The sequence below is a fragment of the Perna viridis genome, chromosome 8, assembly GCF_037379345.1.
Source record: "Perna viridis isolate PV_CMFRI_1.1 ecotype Kerala chromosome 8, ASM3737934v1, whole genome shotgun sequence".
Taxonomy (NCBI): Eukaryota; Metazoa; Mollusca; class Bivalvia; order Mytilida; family Mytilidae; genus Perna; species Perna viridis.
Window position 1 is genome coordinate 26,440,872 of NC_142452.1, and position 19,760 is coordinate 26,460,631.

At 33.6% G+C, this 19,760-nt stretch overlaps 2 protein-coding genes and 1 long non-coding RNA gene across 3 annotated transcripts in view; 1 reads left to right on the top strand and 2 right to left on the bottom strand.

The window, feature by feature from the left end:
- The window catches only part of LOC148610018 (uncharacterized), a 4,414-nt gene extending 2,664 nt beyond the window's left edge, over positions 1–1,750 (top strand). Inside the window, exon 2 of the long non-coding RNA XR_015914681.1 lies at positions 59–1,750. This is a non-coding gene — a long non-coding RNA (uncharacterized LOC148610018). The remainder of the gene's footprint in view (positions 1–58) is intronic.
- On the bottom strand, positions 1,598–7,957 carry LOC148610019 (uncharacterized). Its single transcript, XM_088541851.1, has 4 exons — positions 7,764–7,957; positions 6,449–6,517; positions 4,135–4,422; positions 1,598–3,867 (listed from the first exon to the last, which is right to left on the bottom strand). The coding sequence occupies exons 1-4, from the start codon at positions 7,801–7,803 to the stop codon at positions 1,763–1,765; spliced, it is 2,502 nt and encodes an 833-aa protein (XP_088397977.1). The 5' UTR covers positions 7,804–7,957; the 3' UTR covers positions 1,598–1,762.
- Positions 7,958–14,625: 6,668 nt separating this feature from the next.
- On the bottom strand, positions 14,626–18,463 carry LOC148610020 (uncharacterized). Its single transcript, XM_088541893.1, has 2 exons — positions 18,261–18,463; positions 14,626–16,149 (listed from the first exon to the last, which is right to left on the bottom strand). The coding sequence occupies exons 1-2, from the start codon at positions 18,334–18,336 to the stop codon at positions 14,819–14,821; spliced, it is 1,407 nt and encodes a 468-aa protein (XP_088398019.1). The 5' UTR covers positions 18,337–18,463; the 3' UTR covers positions 14,626–14,818.
- Between the last annotated feature and the right edge of the window lie 1,297 nt (positions 18,464–19,760).

Genomic DNA, 19,760 nt, shown 5'->3' on the forward strand with positions numbered 1-19,760 from the left:
GTAGTTGGTTCTGGCTGTTATACGTTGGTATTGTAATGATCATCATATTTATTAATAGAACTGAATGTCGAGGTATCAACTGCCAGTGGTAAGTGGAGTACTACAAGGTTCTGTACTGGGTCCTTCGCTTTTCCTAATATTCATCAAAGATCTACCAGCAGCTTCTTCTATGAACCAGAAAATTTGCTGATGACTGATTCCTCTACAGACAAATATGTTGGAAAGAAGATGTGGCAACCTCTCTTCAGCACCTGCGTATGGAGTTTTCATATCACAGCTCATACATTATACCAGACCTTGCCGTAACGGTGCAGACTTGTTGTAACGCGCTAGACTTCCTACAGGTAGGCTTCTGGAACAAGTATGTTGCTATAAGATAAGAGTCATCACTACAGAAGTTTTATGATCGTGATCACGAACTCGTGGATCATTACGGTGTATCAGTCTGTACCATGAAGGCTGATTTTTCGACGTGTCATAGTTTTCCTTTCCTCTTTTGTCTTCCCCAGACTTGACTTTTTATGAGCAACTCGGCTATTGTTTCTAGAAAAGCAGGGGACGCTTACCATACTGGTGCACCTGGCCCACAGCCCCAGTTTTTTTATGGCGTCCGATTTGCTCATTAATTTTCGTTACTTTGTATTTTTTTTGGTTATTTTATGTTCTTTGTAGTGCATGTCTGTTTTCCATGTCTAGTCTTTGTCCCTGGATTACATTTATTTGATTTTTGCTAGAATCTTGCCCCCCCCCCCTTGATTATTCTTGTAAGAGTTAAAGTTCTTGATTTAGATGATTTATATAGGAGATGATTGTCTTGTTTTCTAAAACAAATTAGACATTTACGTAAAAACAAAATAGCGTACGAAGACGATAAAACAGCATTTCAACGATATGTTTTTCTGTACCATTAATCATTTCCTCATTTGCAGTCATAAAACGAATCGGTAATGAAAATGTTTCTACTTAAAAAAAAAAACCTTAGTTTTTAATTTGTAGGCAGCGCCACAATTACTAAGGAATATTTGTTGATGTGGTGTACATAGCTATACCAGTTTATGTCCTACTCCAGCAGTACTAGAAATTGTCTGACAAGCTATTTTCTGACTTGGTGCCATCTTAACTTTAAATGGAGGAACCTCCGTTGTATGAGTAGTTTATGTCCATAAGATCAAGCAGAAACCCACACTTTGACTAAGTTTATTTTTGAAAATAATAGCTTAGCTTTATGATCGTTGCTAATAACTTTCAGAGGTATGTTGCTGCTACTTTTCTTAGAAAACTTAATTTGTAATTATTTTCATTTACTTGTATATATATTATATTTTTTGCTGAATACATAAAATAGTTGTTAATGCAAATGCATTGCCCGATCGAGCTACAGTTAAAAAGTGCTAATCTTTATGTTTGTTTGAGTGTTCCGTTTCCAATCATATAAAAACAAAAAGATATACAAACATAAATCGAAATTAATTTGACCATTTCTCATCGTAAAATGTTTTACTCTGCGATCCAGAAAGGCTGTTTGGTAATGTGACTAAGTATGACAGTTATCCACCTGAACATGCTGTCAGCAGAAACTATGCAAAGTTACTCCAAATTATAAAGATGGAATGTTTATTGTATACATGTAAACACATTATCACAAATGGCACTGGTTATAACAATTATCAACTGAATTCATATATAAAAAAAATGAAGAAATCACGATTTTCTGTTGTCCTTAAAAGTAAATAGTGTAAAAATAAAAAAATATCTTTTTTTTCTAGAAATTAACTCCCCTCATTTGCCAAGATGCCATTTCCCCATAATGGCCGACTTTAGTATTTTTGTTGTATTTGATCGACACAAGAGGTGTATTTTCCGGTAGAAACACCGATGGTTCGAGTCCTTCATCGTCACCCCATAAACATGGCGGCAATGCAATGTACCCTTTCTCGTCGTATTTGTTTTCTTTCACATTTCCACGACCGTAAATCGGTACTTGTCTGCATAGCAACTCCATTTCGTGTCCGGTATCATTTCTGTATAGTTCCATTGAAATGCAAGCTGGCGCGTGACAATGACCTCCAGCGTAAATCAATCTCATGTTTGAAACGGTCCATTTATATACGATCGAATGCACGCAGTTGCAGTCATCTCCGTTTGGACAATTTCCGGTGCACTTGGTCCCTGGGGTAGGTTTGTTTAAAGGCCAGTTTGGATATCCAGGAATTGGTTTCCCCGGTAGAGCAAAGGCTGGTGGAATGTCATATTCTCCAGCCCATGCCTCTGTTTGATAGTAAATTCTTGGAAGGTCGTGATGAGATACTTTAGGACCATCAACTTTGTATTCCTGGAACCAGAAACGGAACTTCATGTGGTAGCGTAAAAGTTCCGGACGAATAAGCTGATTAGCATCCAACATGATTCGCTTGTGTTTACAACAACGAAGCCCACCACTGTATTGGATGGAATTGCATGTTGGATTATGTTGTGTCAAAAGTTCACCTGCAGGACCAGGGACACAGTTTTTAACAAAGTTATCACAGCCGGTACCATCAGTTTGGCACAGCATACCAGCTTTGCCAACATCACAAAGACAATTTGGTTCTTTTTCCGAAAGCAAAGCAATAACACCTTGATCATGAGCTTTGTGGTATGCAAAAACTTGCGATGAACCGACGGCTGCAATGAGTTTGAGCTGCGAATCCTTTGTTCCATCAAAAGTAAAATATTTCTTTGACATTCCTGTCAATGACCGTGTTAAAACAATGGTCCGATGACCATCAACCACAGAGTTTGAAACAAGAGTGACACTCTTTGCAAGCGCGTCGCCAGGGCAATGTTCAGCCTCACTTCCACATGTGCCAATCTGCCTCTCGAATACGCCTGTTGAATTCATGATAAGTGCATAGGGTGAGTCCGCCATATGAGTGGCGTTAAAACCAAGTCCAAACCAAGCGTCAGGTGGTCCGGTTGCCGTTATTTTAACCATGCTACCAATCTCGATCTTGATGGTAACTCCTATGCTGAATGTATGACTGCCCATTCGTGTATTGGAAGTAGAACATTGTTTTGTACTGTGGAATTTATTGAAAGTAGCAATCCACTTACCATCTAGGCTTTTTTGAACAGTGCAACCCATTGGCACATCATTTGAAGGTGAACTCAGTGTATCATTTTTCGCTACAGTAATTCCTGTTTGCGCCACGGCAGAAAAACACGTATTTGCATCAGTGGGAACTGTTTTACATGAAGGTTGTGTTATGAAACCATAGTAATGTTGTGTGTACTTTGTTTTTGTACCCTGTCCATAAATCATCGGATCACCACCATAGCGGCTATTGCATGGACATTCAAGCAAACCAGAATAAACTGCACCATCTTTTGGAATACCTAGACCATATCTGGCTTGCAGAGGTTCATCTCCAGGGACAAATTCTGTGCAGTTGTGTACGTCATCACGAGTGGCACCACAGTCTCGGTTTCGTGTGTCTATTTGCATAGGCGTAATATGCCATTTGTCTGGTGAGTCAATTAACTGAGCAAATCCGGAGGGGTATCCATGAAAACTTTTCCTCGATTCCCCGCCGTTACCTTCACTAAACATTTGACTCGTTGGAACATTTTTGTACTGACGATCCTTGGCAGATGGTAGATCAACAGCCACCCATTTCATCGGGGACCCATGTGCACTAACATCATTAGGGTCAGGGTTTGGTACTTTCACCAATTTTGAGTGATTTCCGGTCATCCATGCCATGTAATGGTGGTTGTAGGCCCAGTTGATCGGAACTGATACGTCCATCTCCGGATTAACTCCTGGTTTACCTGGTGGATACACCATCACTTGATCCTGTTCGTAACCAGTTATTGCCATGACCTTTCCTAAAACAGAATTGCATTCGGTTATACTTAATTATTCGATGTCAACACCACAAAATATAGTAATTTAGCTCTAAAATTTGTTCTTAGATTATTTACGTTGGCAAGACAAAAGGTTTAAGAGAATATAAATTTTTTTAGTAGTAAATAAGTATCGTATGTCCGTTTAACGTTACTCGAATTGTACATGTAACATAAAGTCCAAAGGTTTTGACAGTAAAATGTGTATAAAGTGATACACTTCAATATATCAAAGATCAACTGACATACCAGAAAATCTGTCAATGATTTCTTTTGGAAGTGGGTTGTTGCCCTGATCAGTCCAGAACACTTCACCATAATGAGTGGCAAGTTCTGGAGAGTAAACATCAAAGTACTCATGACCTTTGCTCTTGTAGTCGTCATTAAAAGGCACTGCTTGTTTCCCGCCACTGGCCACAAAGTAACGGCCATTCATGTTACCGCCTCCAGCTTGTCCTAATCGTGAGGAGGGCACTTCTGGCTTCCCGCCATTGGACACCAAGAATCGATCATTCAGACCCCCGTTTTGAACTTGATCTACAAATGATTTGAAAGATTAAGAAATATAAGAGTAATGGTTATCGCATCATTTTATTCTTGAATACAGGAAGCATAATTATGAACTAGCCTACTACCAGTGCGCGTATAGTTCATCTAAGTAATATATGTACGAGGTAGAGTGCAATCATAATATCCGGGATCAAGCAATTGGAAAACAGGTACAGTATATTTTTAGACTGTACGTTGTAGATAAATACCAATAAAGCAAGTAGAAGAACGTTAAGTCGATGCATGAACAACATATGCAGAGCTATGCATACCTTACCAGCTATTCTATATATGAATGGCACGGCAATGAAGCACGTGATATATTATCAATTTGAGACCTTGAAACTCGTATGTCTAGCTCGACGGTCGCACTATTTGTTTAGACAGCACTTCTTAATCTAGGGTAACAGCCAGGATAAGATATCATTTTTTTATGTTGAGCGGGGTTAAAGGTTGGATCATCTTGACGAGTAGGAAATTTCAAAATTAAACATTACATTCAAATGACAGGAAAACACGGTTCTAGTTAAACTAAGTACTAAATAAAGACTTATAACGTAGATGTAAGGCTCGGTGATTATACAGCCAATAGCAAGTGGGTTTTGACATCCTCTTTCTTAAGAGCGAAACAAGTCTAGTACTTTTCTATTTAAGAATCAGGTAAAATGTGTATAAGGTGAAGAACGAAAAGAAAATAAACGCAGGAATTGAATTGCATTATCCAAGTATGTATATGCCATAACTTCAGGGAATAAATATCTAAGAATTTGTAAAGTTTGCCCTTTTAAGGTATTGATAGGTCAAATCTAGTTGAAATGCAGTCTTTTGAAAAATAGCGGGAAAGGTTTTCTCACTTTTCCGTATATAAGCAGTAAAAATATTCATGTTACAGATGCTTGCGGATAAAATAATTAAGCTTTTCGGTTGTTTTCTAGATGTATTTAATATATTTTAGGCAATAAAGACCAAATTGAGAAAAATGATGTGCTATACATTACCTGATTTTTACAAACAATGGTACTTAAATGCATGAAATTGTTTAAATTAAAATTAGTTACTATAATTAGTTAGTATCTAACTCAAGGGAACATTTTTCCAAATAACCAGCTTCCCAACACCCTCTTTATAGTATAGTATACATACACGTATGTGTGTTTGCACTTAAATCCATGACAAGGTCTATATTCAAGCAAGACATAAAAACGAAATACGTGTACGTGCCAACAACTTACTGTAACCTCTAAATGTCATTTCAAGTTTCTAATACTCCATCCGGTATCTTTATCGTCGGCCCAACCTACCTACCTCTCCCTATTTCCAGTGGCAATCAAAAATTTTTATACCCCAGGGGCTGCTCTGGCTTCCAAAATTCTGTCGGCAGAAAAATCGCCAGCTGCCATTTTTTGTCGCCAGTTTTCAGAAATTAAAGCCAAAGGGTGCCAAAAAAATTATACTTTAAAAAAAAAAGACAGTATTAAGTTCACTGGTGAATTATCTTTGTCAATTCTCCATTCATGACATACATGTACCCAAGATTCACTCTTGATGCATGTATAAAGCAGGTTTTTAGCTCTAGTCTGTCACTTTCATATGTGTAAAATATTAAGTACTACTCCAGAAACAGGTATTTTACTTCCATCAAAGACTATATTACTATTCTCATACAGTCCCTGATTTTAAAACATGCATGTTCACCTAAGTTGTCCTTTATGGTCTAATTTACCTAATACAATATAATTTACTTTTTTATTATCCCATTATCTTTGTGTCCCATTCCAGTTTTCATTTCATCATCAATTCATGTTCATCTTATCATGCATTTCATGTTCATCGCCTATATACATATATATAGCTGAAATAGTGTTGCTCGGGCGTTAAACCCCAACTATCAATCAATCTTCATTGGCCAAGAAAATACTATATGAGATGCTTTACTCAACCTTCTCATCTTACCCAATTTCAATGTTGGAGTAAGACAATATATAATGTATGTTTATATTACATATAAACTTACTTTGTACGTGTACATTTGGAAGAGCATTGTTACTTCCACTCAGCACTGCCCACAGGAGCGTGAATACTCCTGAAAATAGATTAACATACAAATTATTTTAAATAATTCATTTTAAATTAATGTCTTTATTCATAGATAATAGATGAAATTTCGCGCTGTTTTTGATCGTATTCGATGTTTGTAATACCCATCTTCCTATCAATATGTAAACTACAGATTTCGCGAAAAATTGTTGGCTCAGTCAGTACTAACACAGTTTCAGCGATATTTGTTTCAGGGTCAGCGATAATTAGTCAGGACCAGAAATATTTGCTCAGAACCAGTGATTTTTGTTTCAGGGCCAGCAATATTTGTTCTGGGCCAGCTAGTAATATTTGTTCTGTTTTTAATAAAATGAAAAAAAGTTAGTCCAAATTTCATGCAGTTGTGTTAAAATAATATTATTGTACATGTTTATTTTTGGTTTCTTTTATTTTGGTTGTATTGTTTGTTCTACCGTTTCGAAAAAGATCTTTTTGTCCAGCTTTTATGGGTACCAATATACAAAATGTAAGTTACACGTGTTTTGTCCGATATACAGCCCAGGAAAACGATAATATAAATAATATATATCGTCGTCTTTTCAATCATATGATAAATTTGGGAGTCCCTACCACTTTTAGGACAGTTGACGGTCATCGCTATCTTTTAAAATTAAAATCAAAGCGTAAGCGGAAAACAATCAGCACAATGTATGTGTTTTTTTACATACATTGTAAATGTATATATATTTTAAACTGGGGAGTTTAAATATAAAAATGTTGTAAATACTTTGGGAAACTTTCCCTTACTGTGTCTGAAATAACTAAGAAGTTAATCTGTAGAAAGGAGAAAGGAATCAAAATAAGTGGTTATATGTAAATCGTGTATATTTTTATTTACAAATATGTAATCTTTGTACAATGTACTTAAATTTATATTCTGGACCAATAAAAGTAATCTTGTGCACGTAGGCATACTCAACGACACAGAGGAACTCACGAAGTGTTACGTGTATATACATCAGGATACATTATAATTATTCAACTGTACATTGATTTTTGTAAAATCAGCCATGCATGGCTATTTCTCGTATAATTGTTTCTCGTATCCTGATAAAACATGAGAATTTACCATATCTAAGTCGAAGAGAGATTAGTTTAGCCATGAACAAAACAAAATATTACCGATATAATATATATAAACATTAAAAATATAAACATTAGTGCAACATTTATTACGTAATAAATTACACGCTCTATCAAGGAAAAAATCACCAAGAAACTAAAGTTCCTACCTTTAAGGCCTACCATCATCGAAGTTATAGATAAAAACATCGCTACAGAGGTATTTTATAAACAAGATACGTCCTTGATCTTCTTTATCTTGTAGAGTTCACGTTACGTTAACATTTTGTTCTAAATTTCTTTGTTTTACAGGTCGAATACACTACATAAAAATGACACTTGTTTACAAACATCACGTGACCACAAACACATGACTTCTTTTAAAGAGCGGAAATGTCAGATGTGTTCCGATTGAGCTAAAAGAAGGAAAGAAAGAAAATGTAAAAAATCTTTTATTTAGGACACCAATAATGTCTGAAAAATGAAAGCAATATAGTATAATAGTTCACTATAGCATAGATGAACGTATCTTATTAACAAGTGTTGGCTTTTTAAAACTCTTATACAGTCCACCACATTATATATTCGTTGGATTAGAAATGAAGTTTTTGAAATAAATAAGTTATGTTGATTATTAAAGTTTGTTATCTGAGCTCTAGTTTGGTAAAGTTTTGCCTACCATTGTATGAATGAAATACCTAACATTTTATCCATATGGCAAGCCAAAATGGACGAAAATCAGTATTTTGTAATATTAGAAATTTTGTTATTATTATTATTACAAAATCATTCCTTCAATATTTGAAAAACACCTTTTAATATTACAAATCCATTCTGTAATATTAAAAAATAATTTTCTAATATCACAAATTCCTGATTTGGTTATATTATAAAATATCACACATTTTGTATTTTACAAATTGGATTTGCAATATTTGAAATGAATTTGTAATATTAGAAAATGAATTTGTAATATTAGAAAATGAATTTGTAATATTAGAAAATGAATTTATGATATTAACAAATCTCTTTGATATATTGCAAAATTTGTCACATATTTTAATATTACAAAACGGTTTTCTGATAAGAAAAATCGTAATTGAATACAAAAAAATCCATTTGTTAATATTAGAAAATCAATTTCTTATATAAAAACATGTTTTGTAATATTAAAAATAAAAAAAAACACATTTTGTAATATTAGAAAACATTTTTTATTTGATATTTGATACAAAATCATTTTTAATGTCAAGAAATAAAAAAAATCATTTTGTTATATTAAAAAAAATTAGTATTTGATTACGTTGACCCTTATGATTTTATGAAGCTTTGTCATTTACATATCGTCCAATGCTAAGTCACTACAATAAACTCTTGAGGGCCGGAATGTAAATACGCTAACGCAGGAATGAGACTAGTAGAATAACCGCTGATATCTTCTTTTGTGTATTGATCTTGCTTAAGTATTTATATGACTTTATTGTATTAATTACTTCTACTTATATTTTCTGTTTGTCTGCATGATATGTTTATATAATTGTTTGTATTGTCATTACATCTCTTGTAAGAGGAACTAAAGTTGAATATATATAAATATAAGAAAATCAATTTCTAATTTTTTTTTAAATACTAGAAATTCGATGTAATTTTTGATATTAAAAACAATCTTTCAATATTAAAAAAGGTTTTTATAGTATTAGAAATCAGATTTGTTATAATAAAAAATGAACATGTAATATTAAAAAAAAATAATTTTTAATATTTGAAAACGCCCATTTTTGTTCACATGGCTTGCCGCATTTTCTGATGGTTGCAGCGAGAATTTAACACCCTCCTTACGTAAGTGATAACCATCTTATATATGAATGATTACATCAGATGTTGATATTTATTGCTAATATCGCTAATATTGAACATTGCAAATAACAAAGACATTAGAATCCTAATTATTTTGTCTTTCACTAGTGAATTGATATTGTACGATTTTGTGTTGAGTTTTTGTTTTTAATATTTTTTTTTGGTTTTTTTTTTTTGTTGTTGACAACTCATGATTGGACTAATATTATCAATGAACTGCTTCGCCTCTTCGATCAATAAGATACTATGCAGTTTTCTTGTTACAAATATCTGTATAGAAGTAAAATAGGAAAAAAATAAGTTAAGTAGTTTATTGAATTCTTTCTTGTATAAACTAAAGTATAATGGAACTGAAAGCTTTATATGGATGAATCATATTGAATGTATGTTTAATGAAACTTGCATGAGATGTGTGTTTTTAAATCAAGATGGCCAGTTTGACTTCAATCATGTAACTAAAATTGTACAAGATCAATTTATACAAAAGTGGTTTAGTGACATAAGTAATTCTTCAAGAGGACACATTTATGGAAGATGGCTTAATGTACCAAGACAAAAAAGATTGTGTTCTTTATGTAAAGATGGAATTGGGGATGACTATCATATTTTATTTATATGCAATAATAGTCTAGAAACAGAATTAGGAGCAAACTTAATCCCAACTATTTTATAACTACTGTCATACTGACCTTAACAAAAAACTAGCTCTTTTTATAAGAAAAATCAGTCATACAATTATTTTGATATGTGCATTGTTTGTCTGTTCTTTCTGTCATGTATAATTTGTATATATGTTTGACCTCATGTTAGACACATTATTTGTTCTGAGCGTTATCAATAAAGTTTACAAGTTAACAAGAAACATATAGGCCCGAAAGCGGAATATCCCCCCACCGGATCAATATGAAATGCAAATGTTTAACCAAAGAGTGAATATATACTATGAAAGGACGGAATATATCACAGGGTACCAATGTTTACGTTTATATAAGAAAGGACATTTCTAATATATGAAATAAAAACTAAGAGCAGTTCAAGTAGTTGTATTTCAAGTAGAATTATATTCGGGAACCTTTTTTTCTTCACAGATCCTACTGTAGTTTTGCCACTTAATTTTCGACTTAACCATTTTCAACAATTAACTCAATTGGAGATTTCGTTTTCTTATTTATAAAGTTTCTAGTGATCTGTAGGCGTGTTATTTTTCCCTTCGCCTTTTGTTGTCGAGGGAATAAAGCAAATTTAAAGTTTTTATTTTAAATTTGAAAACATATGCATGCAAATTTATATAGTAAGTTAATTGAAGAACACAAATGGAACAGGTGTTAGACTCTATTGCCCCCTCCCCACCTTAACCAGAGAATGTCGCATAAGATGTATAATTCATTAACATGTTGCTATACACTTTACAGAAGACAGAGAACAATGCTAAAGGATATTGATTTAAAATCGACAATCGACAATTCAAACTTTTTGGACATCACTCATCATATTCTCCAAGGGTGAATCCAGGATTTCCCAATTTTAAAAGAGAAGGGAGGGGCGTACGCCCGACACGTCCGTCTTTGGATCCGCGCCTGTCTCCTTTTATGATGGTCAATTTTCCAGTTATGTTACTTTGATGTATCATAGGTAAGTTATGTATAACATATATGCAATTGTCCTTCCAATAAAAAAATCAATATAAATCATCTAATACCGGCTATACACTTAATGTAGAAAAATGAAAAAAAAAGATCGAATCTAACCAAGGCTTAATATTGATATTTCACTTCTGGTGACCTTTGCTTCAATCTGTTAAATTGGTTATTTTGTCAGTTTTTACTTTTACTTCCTATACCTAGAAAAAAGAATGGACATTCCTGCAGTTTTTATTTTGGTCTTATCTCATCTTCTTAATAATAAATGTACCTTTTTATTTCTTCACATATATTTGCTCCTTTTGATGCATGCCTCCGGACATTTAAGCATAATTGTTAAACATTGCAGTATGCAAGAACTTTCTTATCTGTTAAAAGGAACGTTCAGGATGAAAATAATTTGTTAATGTTTGTTCCGAGTTAAAAATGGTATTGTTCTTATCAGCTGAAATGACCTAAAATGCCGATAAAATCTATTTTTAAAGCTATTATTATTAGACAAATAAATTATCTAAATACATGTATGAATTTGATTGAAGTAAAAAAGATTAATATCTTTTAAATATGGGAATACAGCCTCGATCGAGCATTTCAGGCGAGTCCTACACGATCAAATATTACAAACGTTGGTAGTGTGATAGTTTACATAGTCGAGTTTACACATAGCTTTGTTAATTGGCAGAAATATGGTCACAATTAAAACATTCAAAAACACAAGCTGACAAGATTTTTTAAATTGTTAGGCCAGAACATCCCCAATAATAATACAATCAGAATAATTAAGTGTTCACTGTTTTTAATTTTAATTATGGACCGAGCAGTAACTCGGGGGTAATTCTGATTTGAATTTCAGTCCTTGCGTATATTCTAAAAAGTAAAAGAACAGAGATTACTATAAGGAACAGGTTATTTATGAACCGGAGACAAAGACTATTTAATAAAAAAATAGCTCAACCTAACTAAAAAAAATAAAAGAATAGACACAGAAGCTAAAGAATTAATGATTAACCGATACACTTAAAACTGGAAGTGTTGATCAGGTGAACCTGTGCGATAAGCGGTATTTGCTCTTAAAAGAAATGGCACCAAACAAGTTGCTCATATGTCAAATCTGGTTAACGACGAAAGAGGGAATTACGTAATTGATGCCTGTTCTCTTGGTGGAATAGATCATTTGTTATCTACCCACATGTTCATGATGACGATACTCTGCTCTGTTAGATTATTTGTAAGACGGTTAGCACAGTACAAAACAATTCACGTGGCTTCGACAAGCTTTTGGGAATATAATGTAAAAAAAAAAAAAAAAAAAAAAAACGCTAAAGGAAAGCTGCCACACGACAAATTTCCAACTGACCAATTAATGGGAACTCATTACGTTTGTCGTATAGTTTAGTAATAAGTAATTCTACGCAGCGTTTGTAATACACTCTTTCTGAAGTTTTTGGGCTATATGCAATGTAAAATAATCACCGAATCTAAGATTATTCTATGATAGAACGTCATCTATATGAAGATCTAAACGTATGACAGTTCTTTGAGAGTAACTGTCAAAGTTTTCCTCTAAAATGCCCCATCAATCCACTTAAAATTCAGCGCCATACATAATCCTTTTGTATACCTGAGCATCAAAATTAAAAGGATAATTCAGAGACACCAATTCAACTCATAGTATATACATAGCCAAATCGTTAAAACAGGAAAAATTAGACACATTACACCAGAGCTTGCCGTAACACTACACATACTTTTTGTACCGCGCTAGACTTCTTACAATTAGGCTTCTGGCACAGGGTGTTGTTGCTACAAGATTGAAGTCATCACTACAGAAGTTTAATGGTCGTCATCATGAACTCATCGATCATTACGGTACCGGTGGATCCATCTGCACAATTAAAACCGATTTGTTCAACGAGTCATAGTTGTCCCTTCCTCTTTCGTCTGCACTTGACTTAACTTTTATGGGAAACTCGGCGGATGTTTCTAGAAAAGCACAGGACTCTTACCTTGCCGGTGAACCCGATCCATGCTTCTAGTGGAGTCCGGGTTGCTCATTTACTTTTGCTTCTTTGTACGTGTTAGTTTTGGTGATTTCATGTTCTTTATTTTCCCTGTCTAGTCTTTATTCTTGGAATACATTCATTTAATTACGGCTTTAACTTTGATTCACTGGTTTACTTTAGCACTACGTGGCACTTCATTTGTTTCAATCGTTTTGTGTTTTTTTTTTTTCAATTTGATCACATTTCAAGAATTTGAACCAGACTCAACTATAGTCACGTTTATTTTGACACGAGATCGTATATTTAAATCAGACAGGTGGAGAGTATGCTTACCCTTCCGTTTCAGCTAGTCCATGCTCCCAGTTTTTAAGGGAGTCCTAGATGCTTGTTTACTTTTTGTTTGTACGTATTATCTTGGTTATTTTATGTTCTTTGTTGTGTGTGTCTATTTTGTCTGTCAGGTCTTTGTCATTGGTTACAGTTTAGTTTGTTTCATTTATTGCTATATAGAACTTGAGATAAAGGATACTACAGACACTGTGAAGTCAGCCTCATATCTTGACCTACACTTAGAAATCGATGGTAAAGAAAAACTATTGACCAAACTTTGCGACAAACATGATGACTTTTCATTCAGAATTGTCAACTTTCCTTTCAGCTGTGGCAACATCCCTTCGGCTCCTGCGTATGGAGTGTTCATATCACAACTCATACGTTATGCCAGAGCTTGCCGAAACGACGCAGACTTTTTGTATCGCAATAAAACTCTAACAAATAGGCTTCTGGAACAGGGTTATGTTGCTACAAGATTGAAGTAATCACTACAGAAGTTTTATGGTCGTCATCATGAACTCGTGGATCGTTATGGTGTATCCATCAGCACCATGAAAACTGATTTATTCAACGGGTCATAGTTTTCCTTTCCTCGTTTGTCTACCCCGGACTTGACTTTTTATGAGCAACTCGGCGGGTGTTTCTAGAAAAGCAGAGGACGCTTACCTTCCGGTGCACCTGGTCCATGCTCCCAGTTTTTAACGGAGTCCGAGTTGCTCATTTACTCTTGTTACTTTGTATGTATGATTTTAGTTACTTTATAATCTTTGTTGTGTATGTCTGTTTTCCATATCTGGTCTTTGTCCCTGGATTACATTCATTTGATTACCGCTATAACCTTGGTTCCTTTGATTACTCTTTCAATAGTTTATTTTTTGTATTTTTTGTTGTTTGTTCAATAACTTGTCTATTTTTCGTTGAATGAATTCCGTATAATGTTACATAATCTGAAGAAAGAAAGAAAGAAAGAAATAGAAAGCATCGATGAGTTCTACCTGTACCACCTTATTTATTATAAGAAACAGTCCTCATTGTTTTAGTTAATTCAGCTAATCCGAATTATTTGCTTTGCAATTTTTTGTGAATAATATTTGATACATAATTCATGTCAGCGGGTTGGTGAATATCCTCAGGGACTTATGCATGTGATCATCATGTACATTGACAAAGTCTTGAGGAGTCTTTGTCTTTAATGGAGCTCAATTTTATAATTTTAATATTTTTAAAGAAATTCAGGGATGATTTGAAACAAACACTATTAAACTATTTTCCACCTTAAAATATCAGGTTTATGCACTCTCAGTTCATATTCTGCAAACAAGGAATAATCAATCATCCAAGACCCTGTTTTTCCAAAAAGTTTATTAACCTCATCATCAAGCACCAGTCAATCTATTTGTGTTTTTGTAAATCATACAAGTGTTTCTCATCAATAACTTTCAAAAGTTTATCTTCCAAGAAAAATAATGGTATTTCAATAATCTTTCTAATTTTCTCTAATAATAGTGCCTTCAAATGCCGTTTCTTACTTAGCCATATTTTATCATTATGGGTTAGTTCTTTCTTGTAGTAGCCCAAACCACTCATTACGTTAATTTCTGGAATGAAGAAATGTGGACAAATCTGTTTTTCAATACATAATTTCAGAACTTCAAAAAACACTGTAAAACACATTCCAGGATTTTTGGAAAATTGTTCTGGGTCACGAGTTTCGCACAGCCACAAAAAGATAGTTTTTATATGGTATGATGTCAATCCGATACGTGATTCACCGCTCTCAAACAATCCATAACTAAGATATTTTGTCTTAATCAATTTAATGATGACGAACAAATATCGTTGATGAAAAGTAAACTTCTTCGCGAGCTCTTGCTCTGATAAGGAAAACGTTATCTTCCACTGTAATGTAAAAGCCATAAGTGACGCTCTATGCGTTAGTAAACAACCGCCTTTAACAATTTCTTCAACCACGGATCTATCTGGCCATTTCCGTTCTCGATTCCGGAAGTTAGATATGGAATGAGGCCATGGAGCTTTAAGAGCGAAGACTTTATCAACTAAAACTCTGAAAGTCAACTCTTTGTCATCGAGAATCTTTTTTTGTTCGTCAGTTCTAAATGTTCGATAAAGGGGTAACATTTCAACTTTACGTACGTCATCTATTTCTGTCTCACCTAAAATACTTGGCCCGTCCCTTTCCGGAATAAAGCAAGTAAATCCTAGAGTTTTCAAATATGTTTTATCGTTTTCTAACTGATTAAAGAATTTGTATCGTTCATTTTCATTTACTTTATCAACGTTATGTGTTACCTCAAGAAGACACGAACCGATTGGCATCGTACGTATTGGTTCTGGATCTATTTGTACTGTAACTATGGGTGAGTTCGTACTTGGCAGAACAACATGTGGTATTTCTCTATTGTAAAGTACATCTAACTCAAGCAAGAAAGAACCATCTTCATTTTTTTCTGGAACATACAAGCCGTTCCCAACGCTTCCTACCACAGTTACTGAGTCGTGTTGTCTTTGGTTTCTGTAAGTAGCTACTTTATCATTGACATATCTTAGAAGTGGTTGAATCTCTTTAACATTACCATCAGCTAGACTCATTAGTGAATATAACTTAGCATTAAGACTATCGAATGTCTTATTTTTTATTTCTAAGTCAAACTTGAACTCTTTAATTAAATCAGGCACGTTAACGATTGTATGACTCCTTTGATCTGAAAAAAAAAAAAATTTAAAAAATGTCATCGAGAGAAGAATCTGGTATGTAAGGTTAGAAAAATGAAGTGGCTAACAATTCTAAAGTCTCGTGATCAACTCATGATTATCTACATTTCAGTATTAACAGTTCTTTAAGTGTTAATCTACTCATACCCAAAAACCCCACTTCAATCGCCCATTCCGAATTAATATTTTCTATCGCTCCTAATGTATTTATATTTTATTACCTATTCCTTGAATTTCAGACGATATTTTACATTCATTCGTTTTGTAAGGTTTTTGGTATACACAAATGGTAATCAAGGAGGCCAAGATTCGAGCGGAAATCAAAAGAATATAATCCAAGAAAAAAACAGGGAAAACAGACAAAGACAAATAAAACAAAGAACATGGAATGGCCGAAATAACATACACAAAGAAACAAAAGTAAACTGAGTTAATTTATTGATAATGCATTGGTGCAGAACCAGTAGGTGGTATAGGTATCAGTCTTGTATTACATATTCCTGAGCGGGTGTACTTCAAAACATGGAGGCTAAAACAAATATACTGCGCTTTCGTTTTGAATTTTCATTTTGTTTTTCGCAAATGATCATTTTAAAAAGTACAGGGTACATTTCAAGCTATGACACAAAAAACTTGTTTCTGAGGAAAAACAGTATTTTCATGAAAAATAATGTTTCAAAAAAGGGGTCTATTTTATAAACTCATAATAAAAGTGAAAGTAGAAAAAGTCTATTTTTAGTTTGACCTGTTCTGATGTACTAAAGTTCGTCCCTTTCTTTCTAAAATGGACCTAAAAATCATTTTTGATATTTTCGTAATGGAACAATATGGTCAACAGTTCGATTGAAACTCCTTGTCTACTTAAAAAAAAATAATGAAAATTTAATGTATACTATAAGACTGAGACCTATACTCAATTCTAAGTTCCTGTTAGTGCCAGATTATAATTGCTCAAGTGCGTCTGGCATAAACAGAAATACCAATTGCCCATCCATTTGGATGTCTGTAATATGAAATTTAAAAAGTATTCCCAGAAAGAAGAATTTGGGGAGTCAGTTGCCTTAATTGGATAGAGGCGGGTTGTGTAAAACAAAACAGTCATTTTGTATCCTGAAATGTTTCAAGCGTTTCCTATAATGAATAGATATCAGAATAGTAAGTGAGCTACTTTGACCCCTATGCTTCTCCCTGCATTGCCTCTCCACACTCCATTGTCAACGCAAAATGCCATACCAACACATTTAATGATCACTTCACCTCATTTATGCATGGTCTTTTTCTTTTTAAAGGGATTCGATAGTACAATATTTAACAACGATAATGACTAACAGCATGTTAGACAATTTTACGCATTCCGTCTTTTTGCAAAGCATACCATGTACATCACCTAAAAGCCTCGCTGCATACGTTAAAGGACATGACTGTTGAGGTCAATTCATTGACAACAGACCACATAGTCTATTATCTGGGACTATTCTTTTCGATTCCATATAGCACACATTCAAAAGACATGGTTAATTGATATTTCTGCTTATGTAAGATGCACTTGAACAATAATCTGGCACTTAATGAAACTTAGAATTAAGTATACCTCCTGGTTCTGTACTGTTGCAGTAACAATGAGTGAAGAAAATGTTTAATGAGGGTTCTTTCTTACATTCAAGCACCATCAGCGCATCTATATATTTTCATTATTCTCTTCGTTTATCCATAATTGCATTGGAGTAAAGAATCGCCATTTACATTTTGAGAAAGCCTCTACTACTGGAATAGGTAGGCTATGCAGATTTTTCTTGCAAAACGAAATTGGCAATTTATCAAGGGTATCCTGTAATACATAGCTATCTGAATAATTAAAGAGGGACGTATCATTGCCTTTTATCTTAAACGATATTTGGCTGAATTTACTTGCCAACACTCTGGTATTTACATGGTTTTTGAATAACACGAAGTTGCTCTAAAAAGAATCCCTACATCACCAAACTAAACGTTACGTATACAATAGTAAGCAAAAAGAGAACGCCACAATAAATCAAAATTTGACTTTGCATTTTTTTTATAAGCCCGACTGTAAGGTTTGTGAATGAATATATTAACTTACCAAGTGAAGCACGTTCTGTCTGGAAATCATTAAGGTGATCGTTTATTCCTCCGTAAACTGTCTGTTCCCTAGCCATCACATTTAGTAAATACAATTGATACGTAAACGCAGATTGTTTACAGTTTGTTTTTGCACGATACTATTTACATAGATAGTAAAGTATAATATACTTCCTGATATAGACTTGTTACTAGTCCCTCTTTATTACATATATATGACATAGAAAATCTATGTAATCTACCTCTCTGATAACATCACTACTTATGTCCGTGAAATGATTTGTAGATTTGCTATTAAAGGGATAAATGCAATCAATAAACTTTTTCATATATTCTTTAATATAAAGCGAGGGACTTGTAGCAAGTCTATTCCTGATACATAAAACTAATCATAAAGACTAAAGTGGGTTCATAGATCAACTAAGGTGCTGGTATTAGTCCACAAAAAGAACTTCAAGTTAAGAGAGAGTGGTTTCATTTACGCCTGTCGTTCATCATATCACTTGTAAACTGTGTAATTCTTGTTGATGGCAAAGTTTTACAGAAACATGTAGCTGAAAAATACGTTAAATGATAACTGCTATGGCGATCGTGTTTCCGCACTAGTTAAGTAGCACTCCAGCTAAGAATCTTGCAAAATGTGATTCATGGTTGGAACGCCTACATATTTTTATTTTTGATATTTTGTTTAAAATGCTTTAGTAAACAAAAATTAACATTTGGTTTTTCATATAACCTGTGCTCATAGGAGATAAAAAATGTATAGAATGCACTGTATAATTAAAAATTTACTGAGATAACTCTGTGAATGACATTCAAATATAATAGAATCTATTGGATTTTCAATGTTGATTATCTCCTAAGAGCAGGAAGACTTGAATGAATAAATACCCATTTCATAATATAGACCCATAAAACAACTTGAGTACAAAAATAAAAATATGTAGCCTTTTTTTGGGGTGTATCACTTTCTTTCAGATTTTGCATGATTCTTACAAAGACAGCTACTTAAATAAAAACTAAATTTCAAAGCAAATGTGTCATAACTAGCAATGTATAACTATTTTCTTCGCAAAATGAACTTAAGTTTATAAAGACGCCAATCGTGTTCAACAATAAACAGAGATATCGTTTACAAAAATATAATCAATTAAAAGTGACAGTTTATAAGGGAGCGGTCAATATAATCATTATATTGCTGGGCTGGTGCAGTTGTATACTGGACACTTTTTCATAATTTTACAGATGGGGAGAAAGACTTTTTAAAATTGCACAGGTGCTTTAAAACTGAAATTATTAAAAAAGAACAATAAATCAACAACAAATATACATGAAAAGCTAATTATGTAAGTACGGTAGGAATGTTGCATGCATACACTAAAGTTTTTAGATATATTTTATGTAGATACATACATATGTCTCGTTGCAAAACAGTTTCAACAATAAAGAAAATGTTGATTGCAAATGAATCTATTCAATGAAAAATGTAAAATATCATGCT

Coding starts and splice junctions, on each gene's coding strand:
- LOC148610019 (XM_088541851.1), bottom strand. CDS start 7,803: ATGTTTTTATCTATAACTTCGATGATGGTAGGCCTTAAAG. Junction 6,518..7,763: donor GATGATGGTAGGCCTTAAAG/GTAGGAACTTTA, acceptor ATCTATTTTCAG/GAGTATTCACGCTCCTGTGG. Junction 3,868..4,134: donor AATCATTGACAGATTTTCTG/GTATGTCAGTTG, acceptor ATTCTGTTTTAG/GAAAGGTCATGGCAATAACT.
- LOC148610020 (XM_088541893.1), bottom strand. CDS start 18,336: ATGGCTAGGGAACAGACAGTTTACGGAGGAATAAACGATCACCTTAAT. Junction 16,150..18,260: donor GACAGAACGTGCTTCACTTG/GTAAGTTAATAT, acceptor TTTTTTTTTCAG/ATCAAAGGAGTCATACAATC.